General features: G+C 36.2%; 1 protein-coding gene across 9 annotated transcripts in view; it reads left to right on the top strand.

The window, feature by feature from the left end:
• The window catches only part of LRRC7 (leucine rich repeat containing 7), a 519,216-nt gene that overhangs the window by 293,637 nt on the left and 205,148 nt on the right, over nt 1-20,431 (top strand). Inside the window, exon 8 of one of the 9 annotated variants that reach the window (XM_051999449.1) lies at nt 12,977-16,394. The exons of the other annotated variants lie outside the window; for them this stretch is intronic. Coding sequence (XP_051855409.1) covers nt 12,977-12,992 — 16 coding nt within the window. The 3' untranslated portion in view covers nt 12,993-16,394. Of the gene's footprint in view, nt 1-12,976; nt 16,395-20,431 lie in introns of those variants that run through there. 9 annotated transcript variants of the gene reach the window in all.

The raw sequence follows: 20,431 nt of genomic DNA, 5'->3' as shown, positions 1-20,431 counted from the left end.
GAGCAAGCATGCTATAATGGAAAGAATGTCAAATTTGGAGTCAGAGCTTAAAAGCTCTGTGACCTTGCATTAATCATTTAACTTCTCTGGACCGTAGTTTCTTCATCTGTAAAATAGGGAGATTAAAGGAGATAATCCCTACCAGCCATTCTAGTTTGAAATTTATGATCGTACAAAATCTTGGCCAAAGAAAAGTTGAAAAAAGTACATTAACTTGCATTAGAATCAGTGAATCAATAAGACTCAAACATCTTCTATGTGCTAGGTGGACTTGTTCTAGGTGTTGAGAAGATGAAGGCAAGATTGAAACAGTCTCTGCCCTCAAGGACTTTATATTCTAATGAGGAGACATACATATATACATATATTATATACACACATATATGTGTGTATGTATACATAGTATGAATATGCAAAAGATATACCTCTTTGATTCATTAATTGTTGTTCAGTCACAGTCACCTTCATGACCCATTTGGGGTTTTCTTTGCAAAGATACGAGAGCGGTTTGCCATTTCCTTCTCCATTTATTCATCATTACAAATCTAGAATTCATGCTTTGGTGCAGATTCAATAAATCACTGACATCAGTAAAAGAAAAAGCAATATGTGCTCATTATTGAATATCATGATTAATGATTCAAAATTAACTTGTGAATGAGATTTACTTCTCTGAAATATCTGGATGAGTTTGTGTTTAATGTTCAATTGTTCTTTCTCAGTGTTTTTCATTATATTTTAACCATAATGGACATTTATAGAGAGCTTTAAAGTTGTTGAAGTTTTTTTTTTTTAGTATTTAATATACACAATCTCATTGTTCTTTCTTATTATTATTTGAAATAAGTACTAAAGGTATCAGTATTCACATTTTATAAATGAGGAAATCAAGGCTCAGGGAAGCATCATAAGTTGAAGGACACACCAAATAAATGTCAAGATAAAGTCTCAAACCCAGGATCCTTAGATGCCAAGATCAACATTCCTAACACTCCACTAGACTACTTTCTGATTCTATTGATTGTTTTTTTTCCCAAAAAGGAAAAAAAATGACATTGAATTTCTTACTAAAAATAGATTTTTGTTTAATTTTTTTCTTTGAATAATATTGTTTGCCCAATTGCATATAAATGCAACTTTTACTATTTTTTTTATTTTGTTTCAAGTTTTTTTCATCTCTCCTTCTTTTCTCTTCCCATTCCCTGTGATGGCAAGCAATTTAATATAGGTTGAATATGTGCAATCATACAAAACATATCTCTATGAGTCAAGTTGAGAAAGAAAATACAATCAAAAAAAAACTACTCTGAAAAAATAAAGTGAAAAATCATACACTTTACTCTGCATTCAGACCCCATCACTTCTTTCTCTGGGAGTAGATAGTATTTTTTATCATGAGTCCTTTGGAATTGTTTTGAATCGCTGTATTGTTGAGAACAGCTAAGTAACTGACAATCGTTCATTGTGTAATGTTGCTATTACTGTGTATGATATTCTCTTGGTTCTGCTCCATTCTGTCTATCAGTTCATGTAAGTCTTTCCAGCTTTTTCTGAAATCAATTTGCTCATCATTTCTTGTGACACAATAATATTCCATGACAATTGCGTACCATGATTTTTGAGCCATTCCCCAATTGAGGTCATCCTCTCAATGTCTAGTTCTTTGTCAATTCTCATTCTCTCTCTCTCTCTCTCTCTCTCTCTCTCTCTCTCTCTCTCTCTCTCTCGCAAGCGCACACATATACACCCCTGCCATAGTTTTGTACAAATAGGCTTTTTCCTCTTTTTGTAAATTTCTTTGAGATACAGTAGTGGTGTTGTTGGATCAAAAAGCATACAGTTTATAGTTCCAATACAGAGCATTATGAGATATAAAATGGATAATTTTTATTATATTAAATTTAAAAGATTTTGCCCAAAGAAAACCAATGCAACCAAGATTAGAAAACAAGAAGAAAGCTGAAGGAAAAAATTTCACAGCAAGTGTCCCGTATAAAGGTCTCATTTCTCAGATATACAAAGAACTGAGGCAGATTTAAAAGAATACAAGTCATTCCCCAACTGATAAATGGTTTAAAGATATGAACAGACAGTTTTCAGATGAAGAAGTCAAAGTACACAGAACAGAAACCAGTTATTAATGATAAAAGCAGAATGATTTTGGGACAAATGTCCTGTGATTTAAAGAGCTATCCGGCCATGGAGAGATTAGGTGTTTTGTTTATCCTCTAAATAAAGAGACTTGGCAGTATTCTATTGGATTAAGACATGAACTTGATGTCAGGAAATCCTGGGTTCCCATTCTGGCTCTAAAAATTATCATCTATGGGACACTGGACAAATCATAGGAACATAGATAATAGCTAGTGTGATTGTCTCATTATACACACAAAAAACTAAGATCCAAAGAGCAAATGTGACTTCACTAGAATACAATCACAAGTCCTGTGACTCCTATTCAGGGACTGTTTTTTTCTAGAATGCCATGCTTAATGGCTGTGTAGCTGAGTGACCCTGGGCAAATCCCTTTGCCCTGTTTGCCTCAGTTTCCCCATCTGTAAAATGAGCTAAAGAAGGAAATGGCAAAAACACTTCAGTATCTGCCAAGAAAACCACCAATGAGGTCATGAAGAGTCAGACACAACTTGAATGACTATTCAAATGAAAAGTCCCAATCCAAAATGTTTTCCAAATTTTCTTGCACACATTTTATTAATTCAGAGCACATAAACTCAAAAACTATGTTGCTATTTTATAGATTTGGGAGGGGGTATATTATTCTGCCTTACCTCAGTGAGCAGAAACTAGGAAATGCTAGGAAGGCAGAATATGATAGTCTAATGAAAAATTTTAATAGAGTGAATCAAAAGTGGAATGGGCAGCTTTAGAGACAATAGGTTTTCCTTCATTTGGGGTATTGGACTCAATGTTCACTTCTTAGGGATTTGTAGAGAAAATTTCTGTACAGGAAAAAGTTGGACTATGTCCCTTTGAGCTCTCACAGTCCATGATAGCTCAGATATTTGGAAATAAACTTCATTCCCTTCTTTTATTCAGACTCATCCAGAGCATCCCTGTAGCAATTCACTTCAACTAATATCATTAAGCTCCTATTGGATGTCCTGATGGAAAAGAGACCTCTGGGTAATATGGAACAAAAAAGTCTTATGACTGAGAGTCTTTGGAGCTTATGATGATTTGAGCCAATACTCAAACACCATGAGAGTCGGGTCATAATACCAGAAACCAAATGACAACTTGATGATACTTCTCAAATGATATGTACTTGAAGACAGTAAGAAGCACTTAGAATCGATAACAATGAAATCCCTGTGATCAAACAGAAGATTTCCATCACCAGAATTTCAAGCAATTACCTTGGAAATAAAGCAAATGAGTAACATCAGCAGCAAAAATCATTTGAAGATCCTTCAATTTAATCTTAGAAATGAACGTGTGCCCACATTAACTTGGCTTGGCAGATAACTAAATGCAGTATAAGTCTTGAGTAATGCTGTTAGAGAACAGAACTCCCATAATAGACTAATGAGTGGGAAATATGATCGCACTGTCTTCAAAGATTTGAAAGGTTGTCATGGTGAAGACAGATTAGATTTTTTTTCTGCTTGTCCCTGCAGGATAGAACTCGGAACAATGAGTGAAAATTGCAGAAAGGCAGATTTCAGTTCCACTTCAATTAAAAAAACTTGCTACCAATCAGAACTGTCCAAAGGTGAAATGGGCTGTACTGGGTCTTGGTGAGTAGGAGACGAAAGGGAACTTCCTTTAAATATGGGCAGAAGATCTGGATTCAAATCCTGGCTTACACATTTACTAGCTGTGTAATCTAACTTTTCCAGGTCTCCTTTGCCTCAACAATAAGATGAGAAGGTTGCATTTGAGAGCCTCAAAGTTTCTTCCCAGTTTTAGATCTATAGTGGCATGAAGTCGCCAGGAAAAGGCTGAATTGCCCGTGGATGTGAATGTTGTAGAGAATATTCCCATCTGATTTTAGGTGGGGCCAGATGGCCTCTGATGCCCCTTCCTATTCCTCTGAAATTTAAGGAAATAAATTAATAGCAAATACTGAGGATTATATCCATAATGCTAATGCATTCCAGGTACAGACTCTTTATTCAATGCATTTAAAATTTATAAGAAAAAATGTGTTCATTTCTAAAATCATTGTAATATCTGAGACGGCAGATAAATGAATTTGCCCAAACAGAATTTCAGAAATTCTAAGTTGATCCCAACAGCCAACAAGCCCTATGCCATACCCCTAAAGGTATACTTAGTATGGCTGTAAGGATGTTCACGTATCCTTTGTCATGCATTAAAAAGAGTTTTATAGGAAGAAGCATTATGAACTATGTGCTTTACCAGAATTCCACCACTTTCATGCTTTAAAAGGAACTGGGACTCTCTGTACTTTAGCGAATGACAAATCCATCGGATGCCGAGACTGAAGAGTCATCAGATGTCAAGGCATTCAACACTCACAGAAATATGAATTTCCTCAACATTGGCCTGAATAATTGCTCATTTTGATGAGGAAAGGGGGTCGTGCCTGAGAAGATATAGCTGGCAAAGATCTTAGTCCCAGCCCAGATCACTGAATTAAGGACAGAAAATACAGGAAGGACTTTCCTGTCCTTGAGGCAAAGATTCTTAGGTCTTTCCCTCTCCAGTGAGAGAGTCCTATCCATGAAGGTGTCATTTGTACATTCTAGTCCCATCCCTGGTCGGTGATTTGGGGGTTTCAGAGGAGGGAATTTTCTCTACCACAAAAAGGGGTGATGGTGAGGCTTCTGTACCCCATTGTCTAGAAAGATACAGCAGTCAGAAGGTGTAATCTTAGCTTTGGTTAAGAGCTTGTGTTCTAAAGGCAGGTAACAGTAGTCCAACCTTGATCTGTTAACCTTTTAGGTCATTTAGTTGGATCCTGAGAGGAAAAGGTAATCCAAGAGAGATTACAATAAGTATTACTTACTACTACCAGAAGTCAGTGGTAAATGTGAGCAATAGTCAGAGTAATACAAGTGATAAAATCTATAAAAGGAACAAGGGAAAGAGACAAGAGGCAATAAATACCCAAGGGGGTCCCACTCAGGGATTAAGTAATGTCTCTAGAACAGAAGAACTGATCTCTAGGATCAGCTGAGTGTATGAGATAACCCTCACTCAAGAGATTGGCAGGGATTAAAGTGGGGTTTTTATGGACTTTTTCGAAGATGTTCTCTCAAGTCATCTGGACAGAGATGGGGTATTCTCCTTTAATCTTTAAGTACAAATAAGATATCTGAGTAGTGATAAATGTTATCTCTAGGTGCAAGGATAGGTGAAAGACTGCCTATTGTCCAAGTTCAGGTCATCTGAACAATGATGGATTTATGCCAAAGAACAGGTAAGGAAAGGTGGCTTCTCAGAATACAGTCAGGGAGACTAAGGCAGGAAGGATTCAGAAAGTCAGCTAGCAAATTTCCATAGTAAATTCAAGCTAGATCACAAGTCAGGGCCCCAAGTAACAAAATGGCATTTAAGAAACATCAAAGAATCATGGGGCAAAATAAATGTCAGTGATGGAACCTGAACCCAGTGCTGATTTCAAGTTCAGAATGCTATTTACAAGTTGTCTAATTTCACAAGATAGCCTTCTTTCTTCTCTAATCTTTTACTAAAAAAACAAGACTTGAAGAATTGATATAAGCCATTAATTAAGGTTCTCCAAAGTTTGGGGTCTTATTCATTCTAGATCCATGGGACCTATGTTCAAGCGCACCGATTATTCAAGCCTCCCTTATGCGTCACCTTCCAAAGTATCTACTCGTTTCTATTTTGAGAAATCTTAAAATGAAAACCAATTTGATTTCTTATTTTCAGTTCTTGTATATGCTCTCCTAAGCTCTCCCTTCCATCTTCTCAGTTTATACCATGAATCAGTCTAATGGGCATTTCTTTACCTTCAGGCTCGACATATCCTATTCTATTATCCTTATAAATGAAACATTGAGTTTCCTGTGGTCTATTTCTTCTCTTGAGCTATATCCATGAGTATCAATTTCAATCCTTTCATTCAGCTCATTTCTTTTCTTCCAATATATTCATGATGTAAAACTTTTGTTAGGTACTGATTGAAAATTCCTCCACAAGGCTTTCCTTTCAGCCCTCATGTTCTGCAGAGCAGGATTTGCATTTTATTAGGTATCATCAGGGAAACAAATGTATTTGCTACTTGTTAGGTTATAGCGCCATTCCTAAAGCAAGGTGAAAGCATAACTGCATTCAGAGCATATATATCCCTTGTGCTGAATGGTACTGTATGCTACTTTTTAATGTGCTATTGAATTATTTCTTTGGAAATTAAACTTACCTTCCATAAAAAGGAAATTATGATAAAATATGGAATATTTTGATGGAATTTTTGCTACGTGATGACAATAAGAGTGAAATTCTTAGCTGATCATACCAAGGGAAGAATTAAGAATGCCTTATGAGCCCTTTGAAGTTTGTAATAAATATCTCTATGACCTTGATTATCCATCAGCCAAATCTAGCATGTTTCCCAAATGAGAGAGTCTAATGTTCCTATTTCTCACATGAACATTTTCAAAGTGCTGAGATTTAAAGAGGCTCCCAGTCTAACGTTGTACATGGGCAGAGGAGACGGCAATCGAGTGGAGTGGATCTACAAGTCTCCTTGCAGGGTTGTTAGGACCCATCTGTAGTGTGTCTAAACTGTTCCAATTAGAGAACCACATAGTAAGAGCTTACTAAGTGCTTGCTGACTCATTTGACTATTCTGTTGTGTCTTAAAGGCCATTAGTTCTATGTTGTTAAAATTCAGTTCAACAAGCATTTATTAAATGCTTATTATGTGCCAAGAACTATGCCAGGGATTAGGAATATAAATACAAAATAAATACAAAAAATATAAATACAAAAAATGTATAAGGAAAATAAAAACAAAATCTTGTTCTTCAGGGAGCTTACATGTTATATTGGCTAGGCAAGACTAATCAAGGAGCATTTGTTAAGTGCCTACTGTCTACTAGGCTCCGGGAAGACCAAAAAACTGATGTTACTCTCAAGGAGCTTATGTTTTGTACTAGGAATCAAAAGATTTGGGCTTTAGTCAGTCTCCCAAAATACTTTAGACAAGTTATTATACTCTTTTGTGTCTCCAGTTTTTCATCTGTAAAATGCATTTTTAAAAGAAAAAAATTTAGTAAGCTTCCAAATGCATAGAGCACTGAAATTGGAACAAGGTTATTGTTCATGTTCCTTGTAACTCTTAAAATTTTGCGATTCTGAAACAGGGCATTAATTTGGGAAGGCGAGTACTTTGCATTCCCTCAAAGTTCAATGAGGTATCATCTCACCCATGAAGCTTTTCAGTTTCTCAAATGAAAATAATTTATTAGCATCCTTCTCACCCTACAAAATCATTGTGCCCCCATCCCAAATCCTTTACTCTGGTCAGTTCCTCTAGTGATCTCCATTTTAAGAGAGGTGACCAGGCCAGCTAAATCTATTTTGCTCCTTTCCAGACTTCTTTTACACCATGCCTTCCTTTTTATGTGCTATCCATCTTTTTCCTTGGGATCAAGGCCTCTGTTTTGCGTGTGGGTGTGTGGGTGTGTGTGTGGAAAAATTGTGATGTGAAAGGGACAACTGTACTTATCTCACAGGCTTCCTGTAAGACTTAAATGACATAGCATGTATAAGGTCAATCATTATTTGTCTTTTTTATGCACGTCGGATTTTACGTTTTGCTGTGATATTTTTAGTGAATTATGGATTTTGCAACAACAACAAAAAAAAAAAAACACTTTCTAAATAGATACTCAATGACCATCTCAAACACAACATGTCCAGAGTAGAGATCATTCTCTTTTCCCAAAACCTACCTCTTTCTAACAATTGCATATTCTTGTGGAAGGTGTTACCAAGCTGTCCAAGACTCACAACCTTAATATATCCTTATTGATTTCACACGCTTCCTTACCTTACATATCTAATCAGTAGCTAAGTTTTAATAAATGCTGCTTTGCCATTTGATTGGTTAATTTCTTGTGAAGGACTTTGCACACTGGAAGCAATAAATAGTTGTCATTTGTTACATCATCTAACGCTCCATGAGAGACAAATGAGCATCTGCTGGAGAAAAGTGCCTTACAGAAGTCACTTGAAGGGTGACAGAGGAAAGAAAGGAGGATGAAAACAGAGTGCCCAAAGATAAAGGCAAAAGAATGAGAGCTCGAACAAGCGTTCCCACATCATCCTTTTATCTGGGACAGGTTCTGAAACTCCCCAATATCAAAATAATATTTTTAATTGCATTTCCAACATGATCCAACTTGGTATAAAGTAAAGAGTGATAACTCTGGAATCAAAGGTCCTAATCCTACCTCTTTCCGTACTTTCTGATTTATCATGGTTACATCTCAACTTTTCAGAGGTTGATTTCCTTGATTGTAAAATAAGAGAATTGGGTTAGAAGGTTTTTAAGGTCCCTTCCAGCTCAGTATCTGGGATTCTGTGTTCTGTTTCAACAAAATACAAAATCCCATGAAGGATTTAAAGGAAATTTCAGACTAGCTCTCCTTCATGTAGAGAGGGTGGGGATCTTTGAAGTTGCCTGAAATGTAATTATATGCATATAAGACAAAATGAAGAGATGCAATTGAAGCATAATGTCAAACCTTGCTAGGTCATGTTGCCTGAGGGAGAACCCAACCTGGTTCCACAATTTTTCCACTGCATCTGTTTTATGGAGGATTCCATATCTTCCTGGGGCAGGTAGAGGGGACAGTAGATAGAATAATGAGTTTGGAGCCAAGATGATTCATCTTCTGAGTTCAAATCAAGTCAAACTTAATTTTGCCTCAATTTCTTCATCTGTAAAATGAGTTGAAGAAGGAAGTGACAAACCACTCCAGTATCTTTGTTTAAAAAAAAATTCAAACAGGGTCACAAAAAGTAGGGCTTGATTAAAAAAAAACAAAAAACACTGAACGTATCTTTCTAAATGGGTCAAAAATGAGGTCCACAGACCAGAGCTCTGAATTACCCCAAGTATATGGATTTTGTTTCCCCTCATGTGCTTCTGAGATAGGTTTCTGTTTTGTCAACTTTCTGCAATATAAACTGAATGCATTTATAACAGCATGACCCAAGTTTGTGTGTGGATTATGATGCATTTTACTATTCATGCATGTGATTAATGAGTTCTTATGATATTCTATCTCTTTTAACTTACTACTAAGCAAAGTTATACAAGTGTCATTGGACTGATTTGTATAACTGGAAATACATTGGTGAGGGCTCAATAGCCAAGGCCGTGAGCAAGAAGAATACATTTTCCCCTCAACAAGGTTACCTCTGATAGAAATCGAGTATAAGTGTGTGGTAGCAGCCCTTCTGTGTGAACCGAGACCTGCCAGTGTAAAGGCTGAACTCAAAGAGTAACTAGATGTCCTTTTGGACATCTCTAGCTTTTTTCACCATTTGGCTCCAAGGCCACTATCTGGGACAGTCTGGTCCCTCTCCTGCATCTTCCCTCCTGGCCCCCAGATCCTAGAGCCTATTTTCATTCTTTAATCTTCTCTGCTGCCATTTTGCATAGACATTTCTTTACATGCTATTTCCCTCATTATCAAGGAAGCCTCTGCTAAGTCAGCCCTGTGGGATATATTCTGTAGGATGGACTGGACTTTGTGCCTTCATGTTTCCCCTCATTCACAGGCACATATTAGGTCTTTTTTATGAAATAGGAATCCCCAGGAACTATGAATGAACACTTGGAAAATCCTGCTGTGAAGATCTTGCAATGTTCTTGGGAAATCCTATTTAACTACGTTACTTAAAGGAAGTAAAAATATGTACATCATTAGCAGTAATAAAGGAAAAGTTCAAATAATCTAATATTCAATTCAGAGGCCTTCACTGCGACAGCAAGACCTGAATTCTCATCTTTCCTTAAACACTTATTAGTTATATGACTCTGGGCATGTAGCTAATCCCTCATCCGCAGTTTCCTTATCTGCGAGTGAAGGGAGTTTGACTACATTAGCAGTCATCAAACTTTCTGGTCCCACAATCCCCTTACAATCTTAAAAAATAATGACTTCCCCAAAGAGTTTTTTTTTTTAAATTTGGAATTATATCTATATTTATTGTATTAGAAGTTAATATTTATAGAAACCTTTTTTGTGTATGTATGTCTATATAGAAACACATACAAATGTGTACATATATACACATATTGATAGTGATGCTATTAAAAATTAAAACATCTTAGCATTAGGATGAAAATAGTCTTGACCTCTGACTTCCTGAGTTTCAATGATCTCCAGGGATCTCTGAGCTATAGTTTGAGAACCATTGCACCAAGTCAACATATCCATGATCTTTTCCAGCTCCAAACTTATGGTTTATGATCCTGTACATTAGATTTAAGAACATGTATCAGAAAAAAATTGTCCTTTTCTTTGGATTTTTGCTATTTAAGCACTCCTGATTTTTAGGATACTAATTGAAACATGATTCTTTTATTCTTCTTATTATTATTATTATTACTATTCAGATTTCAGGCATCGTGGCATAGGGGATGGAAAGTGGGCTGTAGAATCAGAAAGATTCCTGGTTCAAGTCCAGCCTCTGACACATATTGGCTATGGAACCCTGAGTGAGTCCCTTAAGTCCTCAGTGCTCCAGGAAGCCTCCTAAGACTAAAAATTACAAAAGAGCTTCAGATTTCTTTTGGGGGAATAAAGCTTTCTTCTAAAGCATCCATGAGATCACAGTTATAGTCTTAAAATAAAAAGGACATGGTTTCAAAACTAATTTGAATAAAATGTCATACATTAAAAATCATGCACAAAGCATGGAAAAGTCATTAATTGAAAAAAGTGACTTGTGACTTTCACACAAAATAAAGCAGCACTCAGTTAAAACAAGATCCCATAATTGATTGATTCCAGACAATTCTTGTTGAAAAATTACCCTCAGTATAAGTCTGCCATATAACGGTTTGTGGTCATGTGTCACTTTCCAGTATTTCAAATATAACAGATACAGGCACCCAGACTGTAAAATTTGTCCTTGAAAAATGCTTTGAATTTTTTTATTCGAAAAATGTTATTGTTAAATCCAAGTAACTTTGCTATACTTATTCAAATGACTGATGTATTTGCAGGGGGCATAAATACTGATTTAAACCATTTTTTCCAATATATGCCTTCAAATTGAAATCTTTATTTTTAAGCAAGCATTTTTCTAAGATGCTGACCAAAGGCACCCATTATTTAATCTTATGTTCCTTAAGCAAATTTTCTATTTAAATATCTAATGGAGAAAAATGGAGAAAAGAATTGTGTACTACAAAATGTATTATCTTTATGTTGAGTCTTTGCTGATAGCCTGATCTTCCATGACTTGTTCTTCAGTCCCAATCTCTCCTCAAAGGGCACTAAACTCTTGGTGATATCATGGCAATTATCTCATGGAACTGAGTTTTTTAAATCTTGCATAATCCAGATTGCATCTTTCAGGAGTGTCGCCTTTTGGATGGGGACATATCCATGCAGAAAGGAAATTCAGAATGTGGAGGTGGCTCCAAAAAAAGCAAATATAGATGGTGAGAAAAGAAAGAAAAAAAAAGTCAGAAATCCAAAGGGAGCCATCTTCTTGTCCATCCTGATTTTATCCAAAATATTTGAATATGTATTAGATACAATTAACTATGTAAATGAAAGATGTTGTTACACAGTAGATAGAGAATTTCAGTCCTAAGCTAAGATCTGAGTTTAAGTCCAGCTTCATGCATATACTGAGAGGATGCCAAAAATCAGTATGCCCAGGTAATTCTCTAAAACTATAAGATCCGGAAGCATCATTATTTGGATCAATGGTTCTCCCTTTTGTTTGGTCAACTCCTTTCAACAGCAACAATAACAGCAACAAATGTATTGTGAGCCCCCAGAGTAATTTAGTATACTACTTCTGATATTTTAGATTTATTTACCAAGTAATTATAATCATCGTAATGATGACCTCTGTCCCCAAAAGCTCATAATGATTTTGAAAACAAGCCTATAATGTTTTTAATATTCACAGGCTTGTTTTCACAGAGGCAAAAAATGCATTTGAAGCATAATTGGGCAATCATCTACCGCTTAAGACACTATTAGGAAAATTTTAGCAGGAACACCATGGATCCTCCTCATCAACCCTCTTGGGTTCTACAAACCACCAACTAAGAAACTTTGTTTTAAGTCAGTGAAGGCAGTTTCTAACTGAGAAGATAAAATAAATTTAAAAGATATATAAAAGCTAAACATATATTTACTATAATCCATAAGCCAACTGACAATTAAAACACACACAAATGACGTTGAAGATTTGGGGGAAGATTTTTTTCATGGCCTTGTTTTATGAATCATTCTACAAGAGAGTGTTGTGTCATGTGAGGGTGTATGGGAGAGAATTCTGGATTCCGGCCTTGCCTCTGATACCTACTGCTGTGTGACCCCAAGCAAAGCACCATCTCAGTACCCACTCTCTGAGACTATCAGTGATATAACTCATCTCAACATGTTTTGATAGTTTCCTCATCTAGAATTTCCCTGAGCTAATGAAATATCAGATTCAGTCCCAATAGAGATAGAGATACATGAGAAAATGTATCCCATCTTTAGGGAATAGTGAATTTTTTATACACTATTCCATATTTGTTTTACATTTCCCTTCTCTCCTTTGGGTGATTCCAAAAGACTTCCTCAGAAAATTTTATATTAATCTATTTTGATGAAGTAGTTAAACAAGTATTCTTACTTGTCTGTGCCATATATTATTTTTTGTTTTAGTTCTTTTTGATTTGGGGGATTGAAATTTGGTATTTGTTTTGGGGTTTTTTTAAGTCACATCGGAAGTTCCATTTCTGGGACATTGAAATTGACTTTTCTCATCTTAGCATTGGAAGATCCTGAGGGTTCCCCCTGGCCCAGTCTCCTGGGACTATTCAGTGGCCCGCCCAGCAGCAGAGGTGGAGGCAGCGGCTTTACGAGCACCAGCAATTACAGGATCAGGAGCATCCACGTCCATAGACTTGGCAGAGGTGGTTCTCCCAAACTTTGCTCCAGAATCAAACCTTTTTGGAATGCTACATGCTGGTGGGGCCCACCTTTTCTTTCCATGCTGAGGGTCATGCAAAATGTTTGGTTTTTAACTAAAGCTTTGCAATGACTTTCATGTTAAGAACAAGGAAATCTTGTATGCTCTGAGGCAGTTTTTTTGGTTTTCATCTCAATCTCTGAATGGGGAAACTCCTGGTGTGCCAGTTTCTTTTTCTGGTACAGATTGACATTCGCCTGACTTTCAAATCTGAAAGATCTGCCTAGGGCACTGAAGGGTAGATGACTTGCTCATAGTCTCATCAGGAGTGCCTAGGAGAGTCAAAACTTGAATCCAGATCCTCGCCCCCCCACCCCCACCCCACCGAGATTCTCCCCAATTAACCTTTTATACATCCTCTATCTCCATAAATGTCGGCATGTTGTTTCTCCCTTTGGACTATGAGCTCCTCAATAGCAAGAGCTGGTTGGTCTTTTTTTTTTTTTTGCAAAGCTCTTCTTATTCATTATCTCACCAGAAGTTTCTATCAACCCCATAAGGCAGGTACATTAAGTATTCAGATAGGTTGAGTGCTTCACTGACAGCTAGTTTGTCAGAGGCAGAAGGGGAATCCCATTCTTCCTGAATCCTGGTCCTAGAACTATCCAGTTTTCTGATATTCTTCAATGATCTCCTAGAAACACATGGTGCAGAATTCAAATTTCTATGCAGTCAGCAGAGTCACAAAATGTGAAAATTGGAAGGGAACTCCTGGATACTTAGTCTCCTTCACTGGTAAAAGGAATCCCCTCTATTCTTTCTATCTCGACCCTCAGAACTTCCCTATAGGTGATAATCTGATTCAGTAGAGAAATTTCCCTTATTGGTTCCACTTCATTGTAAAGAATGAACGTGATTTGTTACAGCTTCTACTATTGGCAAAGGGAGCGCGCCATTGGATATCTGTACTACTAAAACCCTAGTCATTGCTCTGTTGTTCTTCATTTCATCTCATTATAAGTTTCCCATATCCTCATTTATTTCCTTCCTAAGTGGGCTTTAGTAGAGTAGACTCTACTCTATTGAATAGACTCAAATAAAAGTAGACACTTTTATTTCTCCATCCTTTGACCTTTGTCCAAACATGGTTCATCATGCTATTCTATCCCCCAGTTCTGAGATTTCCTCACATAAGCATATATCCTTAATATGCAAAGCTCCCCTGGCCATTTTATTTATCCTATTTCCTTTTAATAAGGAATCCCAAAACAGGACTCATCATTTCACGAATTATATACCACCCAAGTCATAGTGAAAATCTGTGATGAGATGAAATCTTCCTCCTGATTTTTAGTTCTTTTCAATTGTTGCCTAAACTTGGAGATAAAATTAAAAAGTATATGATAGCAATATCTGATTTGGTTCATGTCTAATTTTCACCATATGTAATTTAATACATACCAGTGATTTTATAGCACTAAAACATGTTAATTACCAATGCTGGCTTCATTTGTATAGTGCAGTGGTTTATATAGCATTTCAGTGCGCACATTGAATTGTTTTCCATAATGGCTTTATGCAAAATAAATAAAATCAGCATCAGGGGGTACATTTACATGGAACATTTAAACATGTAATTTAGTGCTGCTATTGTGTTTCTGTATTAAAATTGTATTGTGCCTAAGAACTAAAATATAGGTAATCCTTTGGGTAATTTCAGTTGGAGCGTTATTTAACATTGTTAAAACATGGGTAATATAGAATTTAATGGCAATCTTCCTTTGATTGTTCATCAGGGACTTGAGGGGCTATTGATTCTCAGAGGATAATCTAAAAGACTGTAAACTCAAAGCGGTCCTATTTTTCAATTACAAACATTTGTCTTCTTTCCAACCCCATCCCATTTGAAAGCAAAAAACCAAAAAATCTTCTTATAATGAATGTGCTTAACAAATCTCAGCATCATCCAAAAATTTATTCTGCATCTTAAATCCAAGGTAGAAAGAACATTTTGAAGCCAAGCCAGTTAACAAACTGCCAAAATACAAGCCTGCCGCCTGACAACCAACTCAAGTTTCAGCTAAGTTGGAAATGTTCTTTATCCAGTCTACTAAGAGCTGCCAACCAGTCAGCCACTACCCAACAGCCACAGCTGCTCTTTCAAACGACAAACTAAGTCCTTGAAGAAATGGCATTCACATTAGTGGAAGGAAAATGTACATGATAAAAGCACAGGATCTTGAAGAGTCAAAATCAGGGCATCCTTTAATAAGCATTTATTAAGCTTCTCCTATGAGCCAACCACCTTGCTAAGTACTGAGGAATCAGACTTACAGTTCTGGAGGATGGCAGGACACCAGAATCCATCCAGATCAAGATCCTCATTTTACAGAGAAGGAAAATGGATCCCAGAAAGGCTAGGACTTGAGTGAGCATATATCCCAAGCAGCATTTGAATCCAGATCTTCCAACTTCATAGCCAGGGCTTTTCCCAGTACCTTCCTTAATTCAGTGACAAAATAAAAACTGTTCTCAAGGAATTTATATTCAATGAGAATTTTAGTATTTGTCATTTGACAATTTATGTCAAAGACTAGCAAAACATTAAAGGACTACATTAATGTCTAGTGTTATTATCATTATAATAGAATAAATTTTTGGTCAGAAAGTTAAGCAGACCACAGATCCATTTCCTCATCTGTAAAATGGGGTAAGGATCACACCTTCCTCCTAGGTTTGTTGTGAGAATCAAATGAGATTATAAGTGTAAATTTTTGATGTAATGCTTGGAACATAGTAAGTACTATATAAATGTGCACTGTCATTGTTATTAATAACAAACTTTATTTTATAGCAGAAAAATTATTCTAGCCTGATGCAAATGGTCTCCCTAGATTATGAGTCCCAAAACATTGTAGTTGGTAAATATTTTTGTCGTTGATATAGTTAATAAATATGTAGCTAATAAAATATTGTGCTGAGATTCTTTTCTACACTGGCAGGAAACAATAGAATTGGGATTTACTTAAAGTGATTCTAGAATTGATTTGTTTTATTTATTATCTAGGAAATCATGAATTGGAATTCCTCAAATGATTCTGAAATCCTAAATTCGTATATTTTTACTACATGAAAAAGAAAGAATAGATATAACTTATTTATACAACTTTGCAGCATATGAAGTATATAGGTAGAACGTGGTTCAAAATTGTATTATTCTTGATTTCAGTAGACCTTTCCCAATATACCTAATTATTATTACTCTTACAGTCCCCGAAATTATTTATTTGTGTATATGTAGGTGTATACGTACACATTTTGTGTGTATATGATATATACATATATTATATATGTATATATCACAATTATGTAAATGTATATATGTATTGTTGTAGTTACACCTTGTTTACATGTGTTTTCATAGTAAAACATAGGGTCTTTGAGGGCAGGATGGATTTCTTTTTTGTCTGTATGTCTTCATTGTTTGGCATATAATAAGTTATCAATAAATAGGTATTGTATTGAATTGCATCAAATTTTTTGTATGAATATCTATATAGAATTGGAAAATCAAAATTATAGTTTTTTATGTGTTCAATAAATCTACTGTTCTTTTATCCATGTCTCCTACCTGCCACTTTATTTTATGGCTTGTGTCATCTCTCAAAGCTAAAGTCAGCTTATAGTATTTTAATTGTATGATTTTCTCCGGTCCTTGCAACAAGCTTGGAGATCTGGGAGGGTGTGAATTGCTAATCCTATTTTAAATATCTAGAGACTGAGGTTCAGAACTATTCAGTGCCCTGGCCACAGTCATATAAATTATTAAATGATAAGTTTGCAACTCAGACTCAGGATTTCCAAGTCCCTATCCCTCCCAATCTACCATATCTATGTCTTGTTAGACTATCTATGTCAAGTGATGAGCAAACTTTTAAAAATACTTTATCTATTCTTAGCATTATTGTAGAAAAAAAAACCCTTAATTTTTCACTTTCTGAAAATGTTGCTCTTTTTAAGAACTTAAAATTTATAGAAAAGCTAGCTTGTGACCTTTGGAGATTTTAACTACAAGTTCAGTATGGATTGAAAAGTGTAAAAAGTCAGAAAAGAAAAGGTAATTGAACTCTCAGGATGCATGGAGAGAGGCACAGTTTCCAAGAATAAGGAAGCTACGGTCCCATTGTATTCTGTCTTAATCAAAACCCTTCTGGATTGTGTCCTGTAATGTTCTCTGGTTCAGTTTTCTGGGGGTCCTCTGGGGCAGCCTTCTTTTCAGGAGAGTAATCACCACAAGAGCATCCAGTGTTAAAGTCCAAATCCTTTATTATCTCTTTCAAAGTCTTGTCTCCTTTCCTGGGGCCTGGTTAGCTTTCTTAGAGACCTTCTGGAATCTTGGTTTCAGTGGAGAAGCACAAGAGGCCAGCCCAGCCATCAGGAGCCTAACCAAAGATGGAATTGAATAGTCCAAGGGCTTGTGCTTCAACCTCCAGTCTGCTTGTCTTCTCTGGCCCTCTCTGAATCTGAATGAATCTAGCTGAGGCTCCCAGCTTATATGCTCTACACTGAGTATAAACCAATCATTATATCACTAGGAAACCATTATTTGTTGTAAGATTAAATCAATCATACTGAACTTAGAGAACTATTAAGCACCATGCTAAACTAGATAACCATTGTCTCATCAATTCCACTTAGTTAGGACCTTGTAAGAATCCTTGTTTCAGAGTTCTGGCCCATAACAGTGGTCCATACTTGGGGTAATATTTCAGGAAGGACACTGATGAATTAAAGTGTTTCCAGAGAAGATGAAAGGGCCTCAAATCCATGCTGGAGGATGATCAATGGAAGGAACTGGACTGGAGAAAAGAAGACTTGAGAAGGGTGTGATGGCCTTCTTCAAGTATTGCAAAGGTCACCACAGAGAAGAAATTATAAATGTTCTTCTTGACCCTAGAATAGAGGTTCTTATCCTGGGTTGTGTGAATTTTTAAAATATAATAATCATATTTGACTATAATTGGTTTCCTTTGTAATCTCGTGTATTTTATTTTATGAATTAAAATAATATTCTGAGAATGGATCCATAAGCTTCACCAGAATGCCGGGGGGCGAGGGGGGAAGAAGGGGTCTATGACAAAAAAAAAGAAAGAAAAGGAGGGAAGGAGGGAAGGAAGGAAAAAAAAGGAGAGGGGGATGGAAGGAGGAAGGAAAAAAGAAGTTAAAAACTCTTGTCCTAAAGGATAGAACTAGAAATAATGAAAGTCACAAAAAGCTATTTAAGACATGATTTGAGGCAGACTTAGTTACAATTAGAGCTGATCCAAAGGGAACTTAGCTGACCCAGAAAGTAGAGGGTCTTTCCTCACCGGAGGCACTCACATAAGACTGTTGGTTGGAAAGGAAATTCCTGCTCAGCTGCTAATTGGACTCAATGGTCACTGAGATCCCTTCCAACTTCACCTTTCTAGGATATTATGACAATGCAGCAAGAAGAATTAATTTTTTGTGCAAAGTGTGCCTGTGTATCATCTGCTAATTAAATCTTCCTTTCTCCTTCAAATCCTCCCAATTTGCTCACTGGCTAAAATACACTTTGAAGATTATTTAGAAGCACCAAGATAAAGGCGGCTTAAATTAAAAACATACTTTTGGTGCATCACCAAACCATTCCAAGTGAAAAAATCTGATTTCCCCCCATAAATCTTGAAAGTATTATTACCTTAATACTAGTGTTTAAAAAATCAGCATCATGGCCTCATAGAAATCAGGCTTCACAGGGATCCCAAAGAACATTAAATCCAACTCCTTCATTTCACAGCTGAGGAAACAAAGACCCAGAAAGAAATGACTTGCTCAAGCTTATACAGGTAGCCAAAATAGTTTATAGCCAAACGCCAAGCCTTAGAGACAAATTTCCTTGCCTTGACCCAGGGACTATTTTCTCCCTTGGAAGGTATCTACTTTACAAACATTTGCTTGATATGTGTACACATTGTCCTAAGGTATCAGTGATCACAGAGATGACTCTTTAAGTCGTAGCAGTGATTGATTTAATAAATACTTGCTATTAACATCTCTCAAGCACCTCCTTCAAGGATGCAAAGCCTTTTCTGATTCCCACAGCTTTCCATGGCCTCTTTCCTTAACCACCTTGTATTTAATCTGTATATACTAAGATTGTCTCCTTGATGAATTTAAGCTCCTAATGAGTGAGGATATTGTATCTTCAGAACCTTGGACAGCTTTTGTTCGAAGAAGATGCTTCCCTGTTCCAATGGTGCATGTGATCTAGAACAGTGCATTATAATAGAAATACAAACAGTAATTCAAGAAAGTAGCATGTGGGTGGACAGTGGATAGAAATCTGGACCTGGGATCAGAAAAACTTGAATTCAAATCCCACTTCAGACCCATCTTAGTTGAGTAACTCTGGACAATGTATTTGCCAAAGTTTCCTCATCTGTAAAATGGGGATATTAACAGTACCTGCCTTGTCATTCTATGTTGTTGTAAGGATCAAATGAGATAACAATTGTAAAGTGCTTAGTACAGTGTCTGGCATTTAATAGAAACTATATAAATATTCCCTAGCAACAGTAGTAGTTGCTGCAGTGGTGGTAATGGGAGGAGGAGGAGGATAAAGATGAGGAAGAGGAGAAGGAGTAATATTAACATTTATATAGCACTTTAGTGTCCATAAAATGATCTCCATACATGGCCTTATTTGCACTCCAACACAACACATCGGAGTAAACCTTTTGGTATCATTAGGACTTCATCTTCCTCCTCCCATTTTATAAAAAAAAAAAAAGAGAATTGAAGAGATTGCCAAAAAAAAAAAAAAAAGTCTAAAGTGAGATTTGAACCCAGGGCTTGAAGAGTCTGAGACAGTCCTAAATCCTATCTTTTACAATGAAACCTAAATGAGACCTAAGGAAAGCTGAAGGTGGAGGAAAAGGAATTTTGAAGGGAGAAAGCATGAACTCCCTGAGGATCAAGGAATACTTTATCTTTTGCAGCTTGGATTGAATTTTAGAAAAACAGGATTCAGCTTCTTAATGACAAGAGCAAGTTTGGCAGTGAAAGCAGCTATTTAAAAAAACTTTCAAATTATCTAAAAATACTATATCTAGAAAAAAAGATTGTATGAGAAACAGTTTAATTTGTTAGTACCAAATCCAATGCCTTCAATCATTATCTCTATTGTGAATATTGAATGCAATACCAGCCTATAATAGCGCAATCACAATTTCAAGAATAAGCATTTCCAAATAGATTCACAATTTTCATTCTCTGTAATCTTTTATTATGA

This window comes from Antechinus flavipes, chromosome 4, assembly GCF_016432865.1.
Source record: "Antechinus flavipes isolate AdamAnt ecotype Samford, QLD, Australia chromosome 4, AdamAnt_v2, whole genome shotgun sequence".
NCBI classification, from domain to species: domain Eukaryota; kingdom Metazoa; phylum Chordata; class Mammalia; order Dasyuromorphia; family Dasyuridae; genus Antechinus; species Antechinus flavipes.
This window is presented reverse-complemented; position numbering and strand designations above follow the sequence as displayed.